Source organism: Pollicipes pollicipes, unplaced genomic scaffold, assembly GCF_011947565.3.
Source record: "Pollicipes pollicipes isolate AB1234 unplaced genomic scaffold, Ppol_2.1 Scaffold_5724;HRSCAF=6776_pilon_pilon_pilon, whole genome shotgun sequence".
Taxonomy (NCBI): Eukaryota; Metazoa; Arthropoda; class Thecostraca; order Pollicipedomorpha; family Pollicipedidae; genus Pollicipes; species Pollicipes pollicipes.
Window position 1 is genome coordinate 56,175,324 of NW_023596746.1, and position 19,197 is coordinate 56,194,520.

Consider the following 19,197-nt stretch of genomic DNA (forward strand, 5'->3'; position numbering starts at 1 on the left):
AGTAGACCCCATTCACCGAAGACGACGGGCTGAGCAATGTAGCTTGTCACGCACACAGATCAACGCCAGGCGCGTGCCTGTTTCAAGATAACCCAGTGAGGGCATTGGCAGGGGGGCCGGCCTGGCGCGGACCTACCATTTGCTCAGTCTCGCAGGAAACATCGTCGTATTCTACGTGTAAAAGTCTCCAGGCGGGCAGCGGCACTGCATTCTGCCACAGCATGGTCGGCAATAAAATGCTGTTGACGGACAATGTTGCATTTATTGTCGATTTTACAGTGTGTAAACGTCTCCGGCTATATATCGATCGACCGGGTTGTGCACAAAGTTCACTGAAAAGCGTGGTTCCGCACACAGCAGAGATGCCGAGTGAAGTGACAGCTTAAAGCGCAAGCAAAGCGTAGCGGCTCAACAGCTGATAATGCTATATCCAGCAGCGTGACTGCAGTAACTTTACTCGGCTCGTCCTCATCTCTATTCTTTACAATATGATTATCAAAGAACAAACCAGACAATACATTTACAAACAAAACATCGTGGCGACTGGCCGGCGTTGTAATAAGCCAAGGCTCGTGTCAATTAAAAGACGCGTGGTGCTCGGGCGGTAACCAACAGCGTCCACAACCGTTCTTAGCACCAAACCGTGATCACGCTGACAACGACGTGCGAGACGCAGCTACGTATCACTACAAACCTTGGATGCCATTAATGTTATATCAGTGAATTAACCCATCTGAAAAATTCCGGAAGACTGTTGTCTGTTCTTCTCAATAATCACAAGCGTCCTCAGCCCGTGTCGTTGGCAGACCGCGCGTCCTACTGAGCATGGCAGGGCAATGCGGCCCAGCCGGCGTTACCTCCTTGCTGGTCGTTCTCGGACACAGACAATGGAATCGGCTATTCGCTTCAGCAGCACTGTGTCGCATTTGACGTCCAGGGCGTACGACTGAAAGGGCCCAAAAGCAATTCAGCTGCGTCATACAGTATCGGACGACCAAGCACACTTCCGATCAGCCAACTTCAACAGCCGACCACGGAAAAAGAAGAGCCATGCTACTATGCTCGTAAATACGTCTCGCTGTGTAATAGATCGGACCATACGCGGCAAGAGAAAATATAATCAGGTGACATTTGGCTGCATGAAAGGTTTAATTTACCGGCCTGATAACAAACCGCTTAGTTATATCGTGTTTTGCATAGGTAGCGGCCTGATGCAGATTGATGCCGTTTGCGTAAGGATTTGTTTCTCACCGTGCTCCGGGCGAACTCTGTCTGGTAATAATCAGATACGCTGGCCACCGCCCGTTTGGCATCTTCCACCTCCTGCCCCCGCCGTACGATGATGCCGAAACAGCGCTCCTTTCCTCCCAGCGAGTCGAAGTAGAAGACCACCTTGTTGCTGTTGTTGACCTCCCAGCGCTTCAGACCTGAATGGAGTATGTTTCCGGTCGTCAGAAAACAAGATAAGCCTCCCAAACGGTAGGTAACTCCTACAGCTTATCTTAAGAGCGTGGCAACTCAGGTTTAAACTTCATGCCATGTCTAATTGCTAGATAAAGAATTTATTCCTAGTGTTGGCAGAACTAATTCAAATTAGACGACCTGCTCGTTAAAAACCGACTACTCAGATCTGACGACCTGCTAGTGGAAATAGACAACTCAGATCAGACAATCTGCTAGTTAAAACAGACCACTCTTATTCGACGAACTGCTGGTGAAAACAGAAAGCCCAGATCTGACGACCCGTCTGTGAAAACAGGTAATTGTGGCAACGGGAGGGCATATGTCTACTATATGCCACCCAATCCAACTTACCCAACTCGACGTTCTGCTTGAGGTCATTCAGACTTCCCTTGTTGGGAATGATCCCGCTGACCATGTCCAACTCGACCACCGCCATATTGGTTTCGCTATCCTCCTTCAGGTAGCTGACGCAGATGTCTTAAAGAGCACAACATTGCTGTGTTATCATAACAACCAGACAGGCATGTTGTCATGTGTAAAGCCTGTTGAGCGAGAGATGCGTTCGAGCACTTTTTTAATTGCACTAGGCACTGCAGTGTCTTCTGATGCTTTCACATGTTGGTGAAACATGCCAGGGACAATGCAAGCCGGTCAAGAGCCCCCTCCCATGACATTCCCTCGCATCGCACGACAGATTTGAGACCAAACCGAGCAGAGGTAAACGAGTGGTCTGAAGACCAGGTGAGACAAGAGACAGCTAAAGGAGTCACTAGGCTCGTCACTCGACTCACCTATGGTATGCTTCAGACATTCCCGCTGGTTCATTTTGGGCTTGGCGGTCACGTTGATCGTCAGTGCGTCGTTTGGACCGGCTGTATACACGTTGTATTTCAACGAGGCCTGGCGAAACAACCATGTTACTTGTCATGCGCGTGGTGCACGTACGTCGTCATACATTGCTGGAGCTAATTTGTATGGTGCAGCAGAAGAGGGCATGTCTCGTGGTTCGCATTCCGTGCATGTTATCATTGAACTGAATGTCCTTTACTCAGGCTCTCAGTGAACCACATCAGCCGTCGAACAGCTGAAGCGAAAACGCTCTATACTAAGAACACGGTGTTCAGCTCTCACACAGTTAAGTGACATACATTCTCAGCAGATGCATTCGAGGCTGGCTCATGCTGTACGTCCTCACCGAAAATGGACAACTTGTGATCCGGAAGAAGCGGCATAGTTTCGCAACATGAGTTGAGTGGGAAGCACAGCCCCATTCTCAACGGAAAAGCAAACTACGCCCCTGCATGGACACCTTACAGCCTATTATCGGCACGAACCGACCAGAATGAAGACACGTCTGGCATTTAGACCGCACGGCCGGCGGTGCATTCGATGCCGACTCTGATATGAACTAGGGTACATCTGGCACCATCTGGGCTTCCCGTGCGTGCGACCTGCTTTAGTACACAACGTTTATCATAAAGGTCCTACTGCGGGTATGCCAGCAGCTGCAAGCATGCCAGCACAATCCGGCAGTAAAGATCCTCTTCCTTCCTGATCCCTTCTATTCTCTTTTCCTCTCTTCTTCTCTGCTCTCTCTCTCTCTCTCTCTCTCTCTCTATCTCTCCTCTTCTCTCTCTCTCTCTCTATCTCTATCTCTCTCTCTCTCTCTCCTCTCTCATCTCTCTCTCTCTCTCTCTCTCTCTCTCTCTCTCTCTCTCTCTCTCTCTCCTCTCTCTCTCTCTCTCTATCTCTCAACACGGTTAACGGTTGCTCCATCACTGACCTGCACCAGGCGCAGCCGGCGCCATCGCGACCTTACCATAGTTTACAAAGCAGGGCTTTACTTCTGACCCGCACCAGGGTGCAGCCGGCACCACCCCGACCTTACCGTGGTTTAACACGGTTGCTCCACCACTGACCTGCACCAGGGCGCAGCCGGTTGCCCTGTGCTCTGACGTGGACGTGACCTGGCAGCAGCGTGATGTCACGAGTTTGCATCAGTAGCTGATTGTCCGCCGTCACGCTGATGATGTCGTTCAGCGAGCTGTCATCAGAGGACGTTTACTCGCAGGTCGGCGCTGCTGGAGCGAGGCAGGTCGGCCGAGAAGACGGCCAGTGCCTCCAGCGCCAGCACCGTATTCCTGTCACGGCCGTCCGCCAAGTGAGCAGCGCACAGGACATTGTAGAACCCATTCGATGAGAGTGGGTCGGGACTCAGGGGTACAACAGGACCCCTCAGAGGGTAATGAGCAGAACACATGGATATGACAGTCCCCTCCCTGGGAGTGAGCAAGACACACAGGTACGGCAGAACACTCCGAGGGGTGAACAAGCCATACACATACAATGGACTCCTCCGTGGGGAGTGAACAAACCACACAGCTACGACAGGCCCCTCCGTGGGGGGTGAGCAGGATACACAGGGGTATGAGGTAGGAGTACACGGGGAGGGGTATGCATGATACACATGTACGGCAGGCCCCTCCGTCGGTAGTGAACAGGACAAACAGGTACAACAGGCCCTTCTGAGGGGGGACTAGCAAGCCACACATGTACGACAGACAGCAGGCAATGTGTGGCAGTGTCGTGACCAGCTAGTCCGGCAGACACGTGACGTCCACCCCAGTGATTTCTATGACCTGCGTGGACACGAAGCCGCCGCGACTGTTGCGCTGCTGGGTGATCCAGCGCACGGCACCCAGCGCGTCGCTGAAGTGTTCGCTGCTGTCGTCACCGGCTTTCTCCACCAGCTTCATCGTCAGGATGTTATAGGCACCCATCTCTACGCTGAGCGCCCGATTCTCGCCAGACCCTGGTGACATACGCCACGATAAGGTTTTGAAAGTACGCTGGTCAACCGCTGTTCAGGATAGGCCAGCAATTGAGGAAGGTGTGTTCAGTACATTAGATTCAGTGAAATGCAGAAAATGGTGTCACATTTCATATGTGCTCACTGTAGAGTTCCATCAAAACACACGAAAGAGTACAGAACACACACAACTGTGCACACTCAGCCTTCACCAACGCATTCTGCAAGCATACTATGCAGTTGTCAAAGCACCACAGCTATCACAAGCTGATCAACTAGCGTTCGGACGTTCACAGCACCACTCCCTCCAGCGAGTGTTTACTGTTGTGCTGGTGCGGCGGGATGACCTCTCACCTTCGTTGCGCCAGTACACCAGGCCCTCCTCCCTGGTGGCGCGGCTCTTGAGCTCTGTCAGACCAAACCGCGCCTCGTCCAGGCGGCCGCCACGGCGCGCGCGTGCGTAAGCAGCGTCAGCGTGTACAGGTCCTGCAGTACAGGAGCTGATGTCCTGGTGAAGGCACATGGCGGCTGATGAGCGGCGGCCAACATGACATTCCTCGAACGGTGAGCGATGGGCTGACATGGCATTCCTCGGACGGTGAGCGTTGGCTGACTTGGCTTTCCACGGACGGTGAGCCGTTGCTGACATGGTATTCCACGGACGGTGAGCGGTGGCTGACATGGCATTCCTCGGACGGTGAGCGGTGGCTGACTTGGCTTTCCACGGACGATGAGCCGTTGCTGACATGGTATTCATCGGACGGTGAGCGGTTGGCTGACATGACATTCCTCGGACGGTGAGCGGGTGGCTTGACATGGCATTCCTCGGACGGTGAGCGTTAGCTGACGTGGCTTTCCACGGACGGTGCGCGGTGGCTGACATGGCATTCCTCGGACGGTGAGCGTTGGCTGACATTGACATTCCTCGGACGGTGAGCCGTTGCTGACATGGCATTCCACGGACGGTGAGCGGTGGCTGGTAACATGGCATTCCACGGACGGTGAGCGGCGGCTGAATACAGTCCCAGAGGTTAGCTAACCCACGGACGGTGAGCGACGGCCAGCACGACCCCCGGCGGTAGCTAACCCCACGGACGGTGAGCGGTGTCCAACACGGCCCTCAGGGTAGCTATCCTACAGCGCTAAGTCGCTCACGTCTCTGTGATACAAAGGCAACAGGTTGTAATAAGAGCTACTGGAATGTGTTCCTGCACACGGCGGGTAGACATGAAAGATCAGCCCTTTTGGTGCGCTGTTTAACCCAATTTGTGCTGTTTAATCGGACCCGTCTCGCTACCACACTGCGGTATGGTATAGTGCGAGCGTACATCGGGAACACAACCACAACCAGACACAGCAAGAGAACGGGGGGGGGGGGGGGGGGCGGAGGCAGATGCCCTTCTTCCCCACTGTAAGCAACGCATGTTTTACTAAGCACCATAGAGGACTCCTTTATTTATTATGGCAAGCACTCAGCGAGCTCCGACCCTACCCACACACCCCTCCGTATTGCAGAATTTCTGGCTGTGCCCCTGACTGCAACGGTGCACGTTTGTTTCATCTATGGATCATTTTATCGCTTTCTGCACATAAGGTCCGCCTTCTGACACATTTTTGTCTGGTATTCTGTTGTATGGTGAGGTAAAGGGAGCGAGTGAGTATTGTTTACAGAAGGCAAAAGCGATTATTACTTCGGCCCACAACAAATTTCCTGATAAACTTCATGTAACAGTCGTTCTCGGCTGCTTTTATGTTCGTCCTGCGGACCCAGCAGGTCTCTGACGACGGCGATCTGAGCCCGCTCGGAGCCGGGCACCAGGTCGGCCGGCAGAAAGCAGCGGCCAGTCAACCTCCCCGTCTGTTCGGCTCGCTCGACAGGTCGGCACCCTCCGCTGCCGGCGTACGGGTCGGGTCAGGGAAGCGGTACCCCAAACAGGGCGAGCCCTACTGCGGCACAGGGACACGTCCGTAGCATGCGGCGGACGAAGAAAGCCGCGTCGCGATCAAGGAAACTACGCCAACACACGGCTGAGCATACGTGCGTCCCAACACTGCCAGCAACGCCGCGCCCTCCAAACCGTCACTAGCTGCAGCTACACCGGCACCGGCCTTAGTCGTCCGTTAACATCCGCTTTGCAGCGCACTCACGGCTGGATGACATGAAGAGGAGTGGATGACTTCACGCTCGAAGCCCTCCGGCTCCACCAGAATCGGCCCCTGGTCACGGCGTCCCTGTCCAAATGGTCATCGCGTTGGCTGCATGCATCCACGGCAAAATGGGATATCGGTTGAGAGTAGTCACGCCTTTCATATTTCATTGAATCAAATAATGAAGGCATTTTATTTTTTCAGCAAAATATGTATGTCATTACAGGACAGAAACGTGCATTGCGATAGGAAACACTACCGGTTCATTTGCAACTCTTAACATCCTATGCAAACCAGGGCGTCTGGGCTCGTGTCTCGGTTACGCACATCTGCCGTGTTTAAAGCTGACTCACACGGCGTGCGCCACGCTCCGTACTCCAGCAACGTGGAGCGCCACGCACCTTGAAGTAGGGCACCACCCTCTGACCCACACTCGGCGGGGAAGCGGAGTACACTTCAGCCACCACGGTGATGTTAACGTCGCCGAGCTGGCCGGGCCGCAGCCGGTACGGCACGACCTCGGCCACGCCGGTCGACACGCACGAGGTCACCACCGGCGCCGAGAGCGTCTCGAACTCGTCCGACGCCACCAGTGTCAGCTTGACCTGCGGCCACAGGCGCCGGTGCATGTTTAGCGTCCACAGGGCCCGGTGGGATATTCGGCGTGGAGCCAGTAGTGTCCGAGCGGACAGCTGGTTAAGCTAGCGTTGTTGATTCAGTCTTCTCCAGCAGTGGGCGTATGGTGACGCCGAGCACCGACAGAGATAACACGAGCGAGCAAGATAACACGGAGCGGAACAGAGCGCTCAGGAGAGCAGCGAGGACCCACCGGCAGCGCCTCTTCGTTGTAGTTGAGCACCGAGACCTTGAGCACTAACGTCTCGCCGCGTTTCACCGAGTAGGGCGGCGTGTAGCTGACGAAGAACGGCTGGAAGCTGGTGAGGGAGGCTGACGGCGCCACGCCAAGGCCGGCCGTCTCCGAGCTGCACACGGCTCCGCGCCCCACTCGGTGATGGTGTCCGGCACCTTCTGTGTCAACGTCACCGAGCCGTCGTCCTGCCCGGTGCGGAGGTGGATGGCTGTGACACTGCCAGGCGGCCGAGGAACGGCACCGAATTGTGGCTTGATGGTGTAATATCCTAGTTCCTGTATGTGGCATGGTGGGTTTAAATGTGAACATGACTAACGGCACGGAATCATGACTTGGTGGTGTAGCTGTCCAGTTCCTGCATGTGAGGAGCGGCACGGAATCGTGACTTGATGGTGTGGCTGTTCTAGTTCCTGCATGTGGCATGGCGAGTTCTAATCTGTATAGGCACGGAATCGGACGTGATGGTTCAATTCTGTCCTAGTTCCTTGGATGCGACATGGTGAGTTATATATGTCGAAAACGAACCAACGCTTGAGGTATAAGAATGTGTTGGTGAAGGGTGAATATCAAGAACTTGGTGCTCTTTATGATGATAGTGCTTAAAATTACGAACTTATTATCTATCATGTGTGATCTTGCCCACGCTCATGATCTATACTAGTTAGGCATATTTCTGGATACATTTTGAGGACAAAAAACGCATCATGCCCATTTCTTAAAAACCAAATTATGATTTCTGTTTTGTTTACATGATCGTTGTAAGCTGTTGACGGTTTAAACTAATAGGTTAATGTGCATCCAACATACTACTGGCTGGTTACATGTACAATGTGAACATACTCAAACGACATGAACGATAGGTAGCCAAGACAGCAAACCCATGAAAGCTTCATAGTACGAGGATCAACGGCTCAAGTCCAATCCAACGCAGCCTCGTCACAGTCGGTGCGTCCATGTTCGTCCACTGACCCGACCGTATGGAGATTCGAACAGCCACGTCTCGGGGAAGTAGGTGCGAACCACGTCAGGCACCTCGGACGGAGGCGGCGCCGGGGCCGATCCGGAGGGCGAATATCGAGCACCGGCGTCGGGCCTCCTGGTAACCGGAGGAACCGTTTAGCACGTACCTCAGCGCTTCAGATACATTGTTCTTTTCCTTTCTAGATGTAGCTCAAAAATGCGTTACTTTGCTTTCCGGACTGAACTTAACGACAGTTAATGAGTTCGCAATATATTAGATACCCAGACGGGTTGCGAGGCAGTCATTCATCATCACCGTTATCATCAATCGATGGTTAACGGCGGCTGTGACGCCCCCCGTCGGCTCTGAAGTCGGGCAGCGTCATCTGTCTCATCGCGCCCTTTAGGTGGTCGCGTCGGAAAGACTTGCGGTTAGCGCCGACACGCGTTGACATGGGGCGCCGACATCGACCCTCAGAACCATGCTGACCACCGAATACCAGTCAACTGGGGATTACAAAGCCTGCCACCCTGTTATACCCCAGGACATTGCGAGAGGTTGGTTAGATATGGGTGGAATGAAAAACTTCTAATTTACTAGGATATGATTCGGTGACAAAAACTGACCACCTTTGCAATACCAGTTGATGAACCAATTGCGCCGGAAAATGTAAAACTAGCATTGCAACATATTAAATTTAACATCATACTACAACACATCATCCCTCTAGCTCGACAAAACGAAAAGTTTACTATTGTGTCTGTACTTGCTAACGCCTGCAGCGTGGGCGTGTGCACTGCTCCGAAACGATGACGTTGTTCGCTTTTGTATGAGCACAGTGTCGGCATAAAATGCTGCCAAACAAAGAAGCTTTTGATCAGGATAGTTTTTTAGCCGGGTGTGTAGAACGTACTAACAAACTCTACTATATCAGTGCTGACCTCACAGATAAGTAATAACACAATGTTGTCTTTTTCAATGCCCCCGCAGATCGGCTGCTTTTCAGATTTTTTTGGCCAAGGTTCACTTCACATACTAAAACGGTATGAAATACCAAATAACTAGGCTTATATGGTGGTACAGAATGTACTGGCCACAGCATCTTGCAACAAAACGTGATCAGTTTGCTACGTAGCGTTTAGAGCGTTGTGTCCTTTGAGACAGCTTTGATTTGATTTGTTTGAGAGTTTGATTGCTCGCTACGCGCAGCTCTACGTCCTCCTGTGTACCGCAATAGCTTTATTTTTGCAGTTGCCAAATGCGTGGCGCGGAGAAGAGACAAAATGATTCACTAACCCTTGGACTCAGGTCAGCGCGCGCCGTTTTGGTTTGTTCCCAGCAGGGGGCCATCATCACAGCTTGAGAATTGGTCGGGCGGGCGGCTCTTAACGTAGGCGGCGACCGTCACAAAGACGCATGGCTGAGCGCGGCGTTGCATGGCAACGTCGACTGCGTCGCTTGGAAGGCAGTCGTCACGCATAAATGCTGTGGTCGGTCTTGTCTATTATCGTGCAGCGTGGCCTCACGCTTGTAGTATGTGGCCTCGGTGCGTGCTGTTATGTCGCGGGTGGACAGAAATTCGAAGTGGTGTGCGAGCATTGGGCAAGGAGTAAGCATCAAAGGAGGTTTTTTGGCAGCAAGATGCCATCTGCGACGCAGCGTCTTGCAAGAATGTCAAACGGCGCAACGAAGGCACTTAAGTTTTTCACACTTCTAAAAATCGATCTAATTATCGTGAAAACATGAGTACACCGTTGCTCTTTGATAACTATAAATGTGGAGAATGCGGTAATCATCTTCAATATTTATGACTGATCCTGGTCATCTGGTTAAGACCAGTCCCAGACCCACTGTTAATGCCTTCCACCAAGTGCGTTCTTCCAAGCAACTGGACATCGCCGGCACGCCGAAGTAGATACGTGTTGTGTTAAAAGGAAAGTTTACGCCTGTTTACGCAGAGATCTTTCAACCCGATTCACAGTTTAGTGCATGCACAATCCATGCCGCTTTGTGCAGTATGTAGACTACAGTACGAGATTCAAACGAGACTTTCCAACCATAATCTTGTTTACAAAGTGGGGCCTGACTACCACACAGGGCTCGGAGGGCCGCGCTGTTTTCGTGTATTTTTGCGTCGAAAAACAGTAATGGCGGCGCCACCCCCTGGGTAGCTGATACACTGAACTGAGACCATGAAACGGAACCATTCAGACAAATCCGTGGCTATGACCAGGAGGGGTAGATATGAGAATGGTGCACGCAGTGCAGTACTCGTCGGCCGTTGACCGTCCCTCTTACCCGCCCGGATTGTCACGCTGGACCACAAAAAATAGTTGTGTATGAAAAACAAGTATGCGATAACCAAAAAGGGCATGTCCAGGTCCAACATGTTTTGCTGTTGCAATGAAAAACAACACTGGCGACTTGTAGTACGGTCTGATTAATGCGCCTGCTAGGTACGTGGAAATGACCGTGTTTTGTTGTGTCGCAGATCTAAGATCCAGCTGCAGTGGAAGTCGCATGGCATGCGGACAAGATGGAAGCCGTACCTACCAGCAAACCGTCGTGAGGCGTCCAGTTGCCCGCCCTGAACGAGTCGGCGAGGACGACGGGGGTCAACGAGTCGGGCGAAGACAAGCTCCATGGCGGTGCGGCGAGAGGACCCGAAAATGGCCCCCGCCGCGGCCGACGAGATGGACGAGGTCAACATCCAGCACGGGGCGCTGACCCTCGTTGCCGCCTTCGTGGCCGGTCAGGTGCAAACCACCTCACCATCCAATGTAGGGGACTGTCGACCCGAGAGGCACCACCCAGCTGTGTGCCCAGGGACCAGGTGGATACATACGATTAGCCAAAGTGGTCTGATGGGACCGTTGCCGGCCTGAACGAGCACTGTCGAGGCTTTCGAGATCGTGTTCCAGCTAGTGATGGGTCCGAGGCATGAATGAGATATTGGGTAGCTGCGTGAAAGCCAAATGCATCAGCTAAGGTATGTCGTGACTGGTAATTCACTGAATGTGTGACGTCACTGGTCATGCGTTTTTACGGGTCTTTTCTGGGCCGACCTAAGGCCATTAGGCATCAGATAGCGGTATGACGTCACTGGTATTCAATTAAGCATCAGGTGCTATCAGTCATGTTTCATCTTTACCTTTCGCACCTATCTACTGCAAATATTCGCGCGTCACATAAAGCCGAATCACCTGAGCGTGTGATGCAACTGGTCATCAGTTTACACGGTTTTACTCGGGCTTATTGAAGGACATCAAACAACATCTGACGATGTGACGTCACTGGTATCCAACTAAACGCCAGGCGCGGCAGGCCATGCTCGTCTTTACCTTTCGTACCTGTCTATTGTAGGCATTGGCGTGCTGAAGGAAGACTCTGTGAAGTCTCTTGAGTGTGTAACGTCACTGGTCATGAGTTTTTTACGGGATGTTTTGAACCCCCCATAGGGTAAGACATCAGCTGACGATATGATGTCACTGGTTTTTGACTTAACCTCATGCGCAACAGGCCATGTTCCATCTTTGCTTTTCGTACCTGGCCACTGCAAGCATTCAAGTACTATATGAAGGCCGTGCCGATCCACCTGAGTATCCACCCACACCTAAGGAGACTCAGCAGAGCCTTCATTCAGCTCGTCAACATTTGTAATAGACAGGAACGAAAGGTAAAGATAGAACATGGCCTGTGTCGCCTGATGTGTTAAGTCGGACACAGTGACGTCATATCGTCAGCTGACGCATTATGTCGTATAGGGGCTTGAAACGAGCCCGTAAAAACTCTTGACCAGTGACGTTGCACACTCAGGAGACTCGACAGAGCCTTCATTCAGCACGCCAATGATTGTAATAGACAGGTGCGCAAGGTAAAGATGAAACATGGCCCGTTGCACTTGATCTGAACTCGAATACCAGTGACGTCATATCATCCCGTGATGCTTTACGGGATATGCTGTCTTGTGGCATTGGGCGGCCTAAGAGAATCCGCGCAAACTCATGACCAGTGACATCACACACTGAGATGATTTGGCATCACCTTGATATAGCACGCGAATGCTCCAGTAGACAGGTACGAAAGGCAAAGATCATGGCCTGTTGCGCTGCATATTTGGTATCATGCCGGTGACGTCATATTATCCGGTGATGCTTCGGGGATATCATGCCTTGTAGTCTGTGGTGGCCAAGTGAACCAGTATAAACTCATGACCAGTGACGTCACACACTGAGATGGTTCAGCGTCGTCTTGGTGTAGCACTCGAATGCTTGTAGTACACGGGTACGAAAAGTAAAGATAGAGCATGGCCTGTTGCGCATGATGTCTTGTCGAAACCCAGTGACATCATATCGTCAGCTGATGTCTTGTGGTCTATAGTGGGCTCAAAAGGGTACACAAATTAATGGTCAGTGACGTTACACACTCAGGCAATACGGCAGAGCCTTCCTTCAGAACGGCAATGCTTGCAATGGACAGGTACCAAAGGTAAAGGTGGAACATGGCCTGTCGCGCCCGAAGTTTATTCGAATACCAGTGACGTCACATCATCAGTTAATGCCGTATAACCTTTCTTCGGCCTAAAAGAGGCCGTAAAATCTCATGACCAGTGACATCACGCACAGTCGAATGCCAGTGACGTCACATTGTTAGCTGATGCTTTATGGTCTTCAGCTGGCCGCAAAAAATCCGCCCATACTTGCAGTAGACATATACGAAAAGTACAGATGGAGCATGGCGTTGCCTGATGTTCAGCCAAATACCAGTGACGTCATATCGCCAGGTGATGCCTTACGGCACTTCGTCGGTCATAAAGGGCCCGTGAAGACCCACGACCATTGAATTTCTTACAATCAGTCGCATAGCAGTGACGTCGTTAACTGACACCTTGTGGCCTTCAGTTGGCCCAAAAGCACTGGTGAAGCTCATGACCAGTGACGGCACACACTCAGGTGGTTCGGCAGCTTTCATCCAGCACGCCAATGCTTGCAGTAGACGGGTAGAAAGGTAAAAATAAGGCACGGCCTGTTGCGCCCAGTATTTATTCAAATACCAGTGACGTCGTGCTATCCGGTGATACTTCACGGACCATAACACAGCGTGGCCGTGGGGCCTAAGTGCACTCGTATGAATTAATGACTAGTGACGTCACACATTGAGGTGATTCGGTTCATTTATTTCACATTCGGTCAAACCTTTATGCGGCACACAAATGCTTGCAGCAGACGGGTACGGAAAGTAAAGATGGTACCAGGTCGGTCGCGCCTGATGTTTAATCGAATACCAGTGACGACACATCGCCATCACATGCCTTACGGCATTCAGTGGACCCGAAAGATCCATAAAACTCACGACCAGTGACGTCACATACCCAGTCGAATACCAGTGACATCACATCACTAGTACTACACTTATGAACTTCAGTCGGCCGGAAAGAACCCCGATCCCGATCGATGCAACCCATTTTCAGTGACGTCCTAATGTCAGCTGATGCCTTACAGCATTTCCCCAGCACGGCAGTGCACGAAACCCTGCAGCCAGCGTAGCTCTTCCCTCCGTCGGCCGTACAGGTACCAAAGTAAAAAAAGTACTGTCATCTTTGTGGTAATGCCGTTAAAAAGACCTCCCGATCTAGGGTTATTGCAGGGACGTCAATTTTTGTAAACTATGGGGAGGGGCGAAACCGAAGACTCGGCAACTTACTCCCCTTACATTTTTTTCTCACCGTATTTCGACCATCTGATTTTGATTAAACGCAGTATGTTTTAATCCTTGTATACTTTAAAAGTCTTTGATTTAAGCAGTGTAGAAGCCACGCAAAGGTCAAGGTGTACTTTCCTACCTAACGTTAAAAAATCATTGTACACCATTCGTCGTGTTTGAGGCAGGACATATCGTAAATAATCACAAAACAGGTAGATTCATGCTCATACCTTCGAATTTTTTATAATTACCATGGCGAGCTGCCGAGCGCCGCACACACACAGCAGCCGTGGCACCGTCGCCATTACTGCGCGTGGTCACAACATTATTGCGCATCACGCAGCATCAGGAACCATAAAAATGTACCCGGCCAATCTAACAAGAATCCATGAAATTTGATCTCGACGCCAACGGGACGCTGGGTTGCAGGGGGATTGGGTGGGGAATGTTAAGCAAAATGAGAACATGGCGGCCAAATAAAAGTTCACTATACGGTGCCCATATATGGCATGGAACATGGACGCCAATGGGATGCTGGGTTGGAGGGCATATAGGGTGGGGAGTTAGGTTTGGTAAGGTTAGGTTAGGTTAGGTTAGGTTAGGTTAGGCTAGGTTAGGTTAGGTTAGGTTAGGTTAGGTTAGGCTAGCTAAGCTTAGGTTCTGGTCTATTCTCGGTTAGGATAGGTTAGGTTAGGTTAGGTTAGGCTAGGTTGGCTTAAGTTCTGGTCCATTCTCAGTTATGTTAGGTTAGGTTAGGTTAGGTTGGGTTAGCTTAACTTAGCTTAGCTTAGCTTAGCTTAGCTTGGCTTCCGGTCTTTTACTTGATCGGCAAGTGAATGCGCCCCTTTGGAGACCACCTCAGGGGCTGATGGCGTGCGTGCTTCTATAGCGGTCATGGGGGGCGCCAAACAGTTTTGTTCTGGGCGACGGGGACGGGGTTAGCCATGGAGGACTTAGGTCATCCCCGTATTCCAGAGTTTTTCACTGTAAACTCACAAACCATCACGTGTCCTATGGTGCTACGTATGCGAAGCTTATTGCATCGTTTACTCGCTCACCTGCTAGGATTGGTATTTTGTGGTGGGAACAGCCATGACTTTTTGTTATGATAGTGGAGAAAGAGTAGGCTACTACGGAGAAAAAGTAGGCACACCTTTCGTTATGATCATCTTCTAAGCACGCTCTTTCCAGTATTCCAGCCAAAAACATTTGGGGCCACGCTAACAGGGAGGGGGGGGGCAACTCAGCATTCCGGGGGGGGGGGCAAGGCCCTCAAAAAAAAAAAAAATACAAACCGACACCTATGAGTTGTTGTTTGTGGATACCTGAGCTGTAGCTTCAGTGGTAAACGGAGGTCGTTGGAGCAACACACGTCAAGGATCCATCCGGGGCTTCCTGCTACTGAGAGGAACAGCGGCTTTGAGGTAAGAGGCTGAGCATCCCCCGCGTAGGCCTTTCGCATTGCCCGTTGCACCTCAGACTTAGCACACTGATCGGTAGACAGGGATAAAATAAAACCCATTTGGTTGTCATCATACTACATATAAAGCTGACTGAGGGTGTGCTAGAGGTATTCAAAAATGCCGTTTACATCCGTTGACACCGATATTGCATGGGTTTTGCTCCAAATAATTGGAATCACGTTAGAAAGTGCGAGTTTTGACCGGCGATGATCATGCCAAGATAATGGAGGTCGCCAACTCTTTCAGCTGATTGTACGATGACGTCACAAAACGAAAAATGATATTGTTTCAGGTGCTTGAAAAACCATATTATCGATAAGTGCAGGGTTACAGGGATGCAGTTTTGCAAAGCACGTAGGGGTGAGAGACGCAGGGAGAAGGGCGGGGGTGCAGGAAGTAAAAATGTCTGAGCATGCCTCCGAGATGCGACAGAAATGTTTTTCTTCCCCAGATTTGTGGCTGGCAGCAGGAGTGTAGTCTCCCATCATTAATTTTTTGGATGCTGAACCCCTAATTTACGACAGATGAAAAATAATTGATGCTGATGAGAACTAGAAATAGGAAACTGCATCGCTGGTTAAGAATTACAATTTGCCCCCCCCCCCCCTCCCCCCCAACTGAACAGAAAACTAAACGCCTTTAGGCTGGTTATGTTAAGTATGCCTTTGTATGACGATTCTGCTAAGTCAGACGCAACCTTCATTCAGTGCTTGGTGGCCAAGAAGTGAAACTACAGTGCAAATGAGCTTCCCGGAACGAAAATGTTCGCTGGTTATGCCGCACTACAATTAATTTGTTTCTCCTCCTTGTGGTTTACTGCCTTTAGATGTATATTACGATGGTTTCTGAGGGATTTGATTCCAGGTGACAAGACGATTCAAAATTTCGTGGGTGACAGAAAGACACCTTTTCAGCCATGTTGGTAGATTTTAAAGCAATCTATCCTGCAGACGCATTTAAATAATCAGTTAACTACATAACCATCAACTACCCCGGATCGACTCCTCATCTCACTAAGCTGATGATAATTCGGAGCGGAGAAGAGTAATATAGGAGATAGCTCATATAGCATTGCCAGCTTCTGGTTCTGCAAAGTTTGAACGAGTTCACATCTAAAATTGGTGTGTTACCAGAGGCGTGTTGCACGACGGATCAAAAGATATCCAGGAATGAGCAGGCGCGCTCGTTCGATTCATCACGGAGATAAAAGGGACACCCTAAACGGCCTGCTCCTTCAGAGTGTGGTCACGCAGGTCCCCAACTTTGCAGACAACCAGAGGGCATGTTGGGTTAAGGGGTGCTGTCCGCCGGACGTGTCAGCCTGGTCTCTGGTTAGGATGAACCTGTCGTTGCTTTGCGGAGTGACTTGTCGAATAGCAGTGATTGTAGTGTCGGTGTCGGGTTGCGAGCAATGGCTTCGGAAGTGAAGTTCATCGCCCTGTACAGATACCCACCTGAGGAGAAGGCGATCGGCCGAAAATGTTCTTCAGGCAAGTAACGGCAGAGCCAGTAGTACCTAGTCCGCTGCCGGGAGCGGACGGTACAGGCACGAGTTTCCATTACTAGGTCAGAGAGCACCAGGAAGGAGTGAATCTGAAACGATAGATGATACAGACTAGCACACCTTCGAATTGGGCCACACTTCAGTGCAACGAATGTCACGGTGGGAGCAGGAATTAAAGAAACACAGCACAGATGAGTTCAAGTTTCTCACGCGGATGCCTGAAAAGAATACATAACTATACTTGCCCTCCAAAATTTGTCGCGTATCAGGTATCTGGCAATGCTGAAACAAGGGCAAAGATCTGCGTAAATGATAGGGGGAGGGGAGGAAGTGCTGGCCAAGAGCCTGACAACCTTACTTCTCTCCATAGCTGTGTTTTTCAACCATTGCGCCCAGTTCGTTACGAAGAACGACAATTTTTAGTTACATTTTTTGCATCTAACACTGAAAAGCAAGGGCCATGCAATGTTGTCTTTGGATGGAAACAAGTCTTGTCCACGAAATAATGCGTGAAAAGGTAGGCTTGACCAATATCTAACCATATCTTCACCTTCAGTAATACCTCAGCGCAGTATATTGGGAGATCCATGTCTACAATGTCGGCTCAGACCCTCCTTTTGACTAAAATAGTGCAACAAATGAAAGAACTAAGTATCACACAGACTTATCTTTCCGAGCATTATTTGGTGCCCACAAGTGCGCCAAACATGCTGTTCACATTTACAGGAGACTGATAGCTAAAAACAATCTGAAAATAAAAATCGCTGTTGAATCGCCGTCGTCCAAGGCAGGTCCGTTCAGAAACAAACATTGTGTAGATGGTTAGGTGGCAAGCGTTCAGAATGGTTTCCCAGTCATTTACAAAACTAACGCCCCTGACCAAAAGCATGTGTACCTTTGGTGCGTAAAAAGGTAAGTTCTGGTGTGACTTTGCTTTGACCAAATAACCTTCAAGGTACATCATATTTTGAGCGTATGGTCTCATACCAATTGAGATGCCTGGACACCATTGACTTCCCAAGAAGGAAGCTCCTTCTGTGAGCGTGACATTATTATGCTACCAGCATGTGGCCAGGCGCTAGTTGGACAGCATGGCACAGTTTCAACGAGATCAGAAGGGTTAACACTGAGTCTATTATGTTCAACATGTAAATATTATATCAGCCTTGCCGACGTACATGCAAATATCATGGCTCTGTAGCAATATTTGTAGTGACTAACATGTGGTCCCACGGCCTACGGAACTAGTTTTACGGAACTTAAATGCATTTGAAGAACATAGGTTAGATGATTAAAGTTATGCTACGCTCTTCTGAAATGCCTTTCGACTTCGAAATCGGCAAAGTTTACAGAGCACATGCGACGATTATGAAAATAAGGCTCGAGGGAAAGCGTCAAAAAGCTGTGAATAAATGGCGATTAATGTTTGACCAAATCTAGCATTATTTCTTTGGCTGACGTGCCATATCATATCCACCAATAACAGGTTAGGCACACATGAGCCAGGGATTTAGCCATATGTTGGCATGTAAATGCCTGGAAAGAGATGTAGTGCTGGCTCTTCGCACGTCAAGGACGTAAAAAGTCATCGGCCGGCACGGCTCCGTTTGGCAATAGAACCAGCGACATGTGATCCAGAACAACTGAACCATGACGGCTGAATCAGGGACAGCTGAGCCAGTAAAACATAACCTAGTGACAGCTGGCTTAGTGATAACTTGCTCTGTGACAACTGACTCAGTGGCTTTCGAGCCAGTGGCAACTGACCCAGGGCAACGGCACCAGTGTCAACTATCCCTGTTCAACTAAACCAGAGACAACTGAACCAGGGACAACCGAACTAAGTACAATGAACCAGAGACAGCTGAACCGATGACGGGTAAACTGCGGACACTCTCTGGCCAGCATTTGGCAGCCCGTGGGTTCCACACCGCTAGCAATGCCAAACAGAGCTTGGCAGAGATTCTGAGACTCCCGACTGATGCCTTCACGGGAGCCGATCTGCAGTATGAGAGTACCACGTGGTTGGTCCTACTCGGCCAAGTGACGACAAAAGTCCTGAGGTTTTGCGGCGCACTGGCCCTTACCATTCTACGTCAATCTGAGACGAGGACGAGGGCAGCTCTTTCATGGCTTGAAGCGTCGCCCGCATCTCGACTGAATTGAGCACCACTTGGCCAACACCATTGTGACCAGTGCAACGACGCACCTATGTAAAAAGCTACCAATGACGAAAACAATGCAGAATTGCAGACCAAGCACAACGTTTGGCCC

At 50.5% G+C, this 19,197-nt stretch overlaps 2 protein-coding genes across 2 annotated transcripts; both read right to left on the reverse strand.

Moving 5' to 3' along the window:
• Positions 1 to 249: 249 nt before the first annotated feature.
• On the reverse strand, positions 250 to 3,456 carry LOC119103258 (alpha-2-macroglobulin). Its single transcript, XM_037226712.1, has 5 exons — positions 3,384 to 3,456; positions 2,256 to 2,364; positions 1,816 to 1,941; positions 1,252 to 1,427; positions 250 to 946 (listed from the first exon to the last, which is right to left on the reverse strand). Exons 2-5 carry the CDS (start codon positions 2,287 to 2,289, stop codon positions 854 to 856), a joined length of 429 nt encoding a protein of 142 aa, XP_037082607.1. The 5' UTR covers positions 2,290 to 2,364; positions 3,384 to 3,456; the 3' UTR covers positions 250 to 853.
• Positions 3,457 to 6,118: 2,662 nt separating this feature from the next.
• On the reverse strand, positions 6,119 to 8,388 carry LOC119103247 (alpha-2-macroglobulin-like; the record flags this gene model as incomplete). The annotated part of the gene is made up of 5 exons (XM_037226688.1): positions 6,119 to 6,165; positions 6,457 to 6,505; positions 6,823 to 7,026; positions 7,251 to 7,477; positions 8,267 to 8,388. Coding segments are annotated over 5 exons (649 nt in total), but the record flags the coding sequence as incomplete, so codon positions are not given.
• Positions 8,389 to 19,197: the final 10,809 nt, after the last annotated feature.

What these genes read in the sequence shown, in the direction of transcription:
- LOC119103258 (XM_037226712.1), bottom strand. Translation starts at nt 2,289, where the DNA reads ATGAACCAGCGGGAATGTCTGAAGCATACCATAG. An exon ending in ATGTCTGAAGCATACCATAG is followed by an intron (nt 1,942 to 2,255) that starts GTGAGTCGAGTG and finishes GTGCTCTTTAAG; the next exon opens with ACATCTGCGTCAGCTACCTG. An exon ending in CAGAGTTCGCCCGGAGCACG is followed by an intron (nt 947 to 1,251) that starts GTGAGAAACAAA and finishes GGGCCCTTTCAG; the next exon opens with TCGTACGCCCTGGACGTCAA.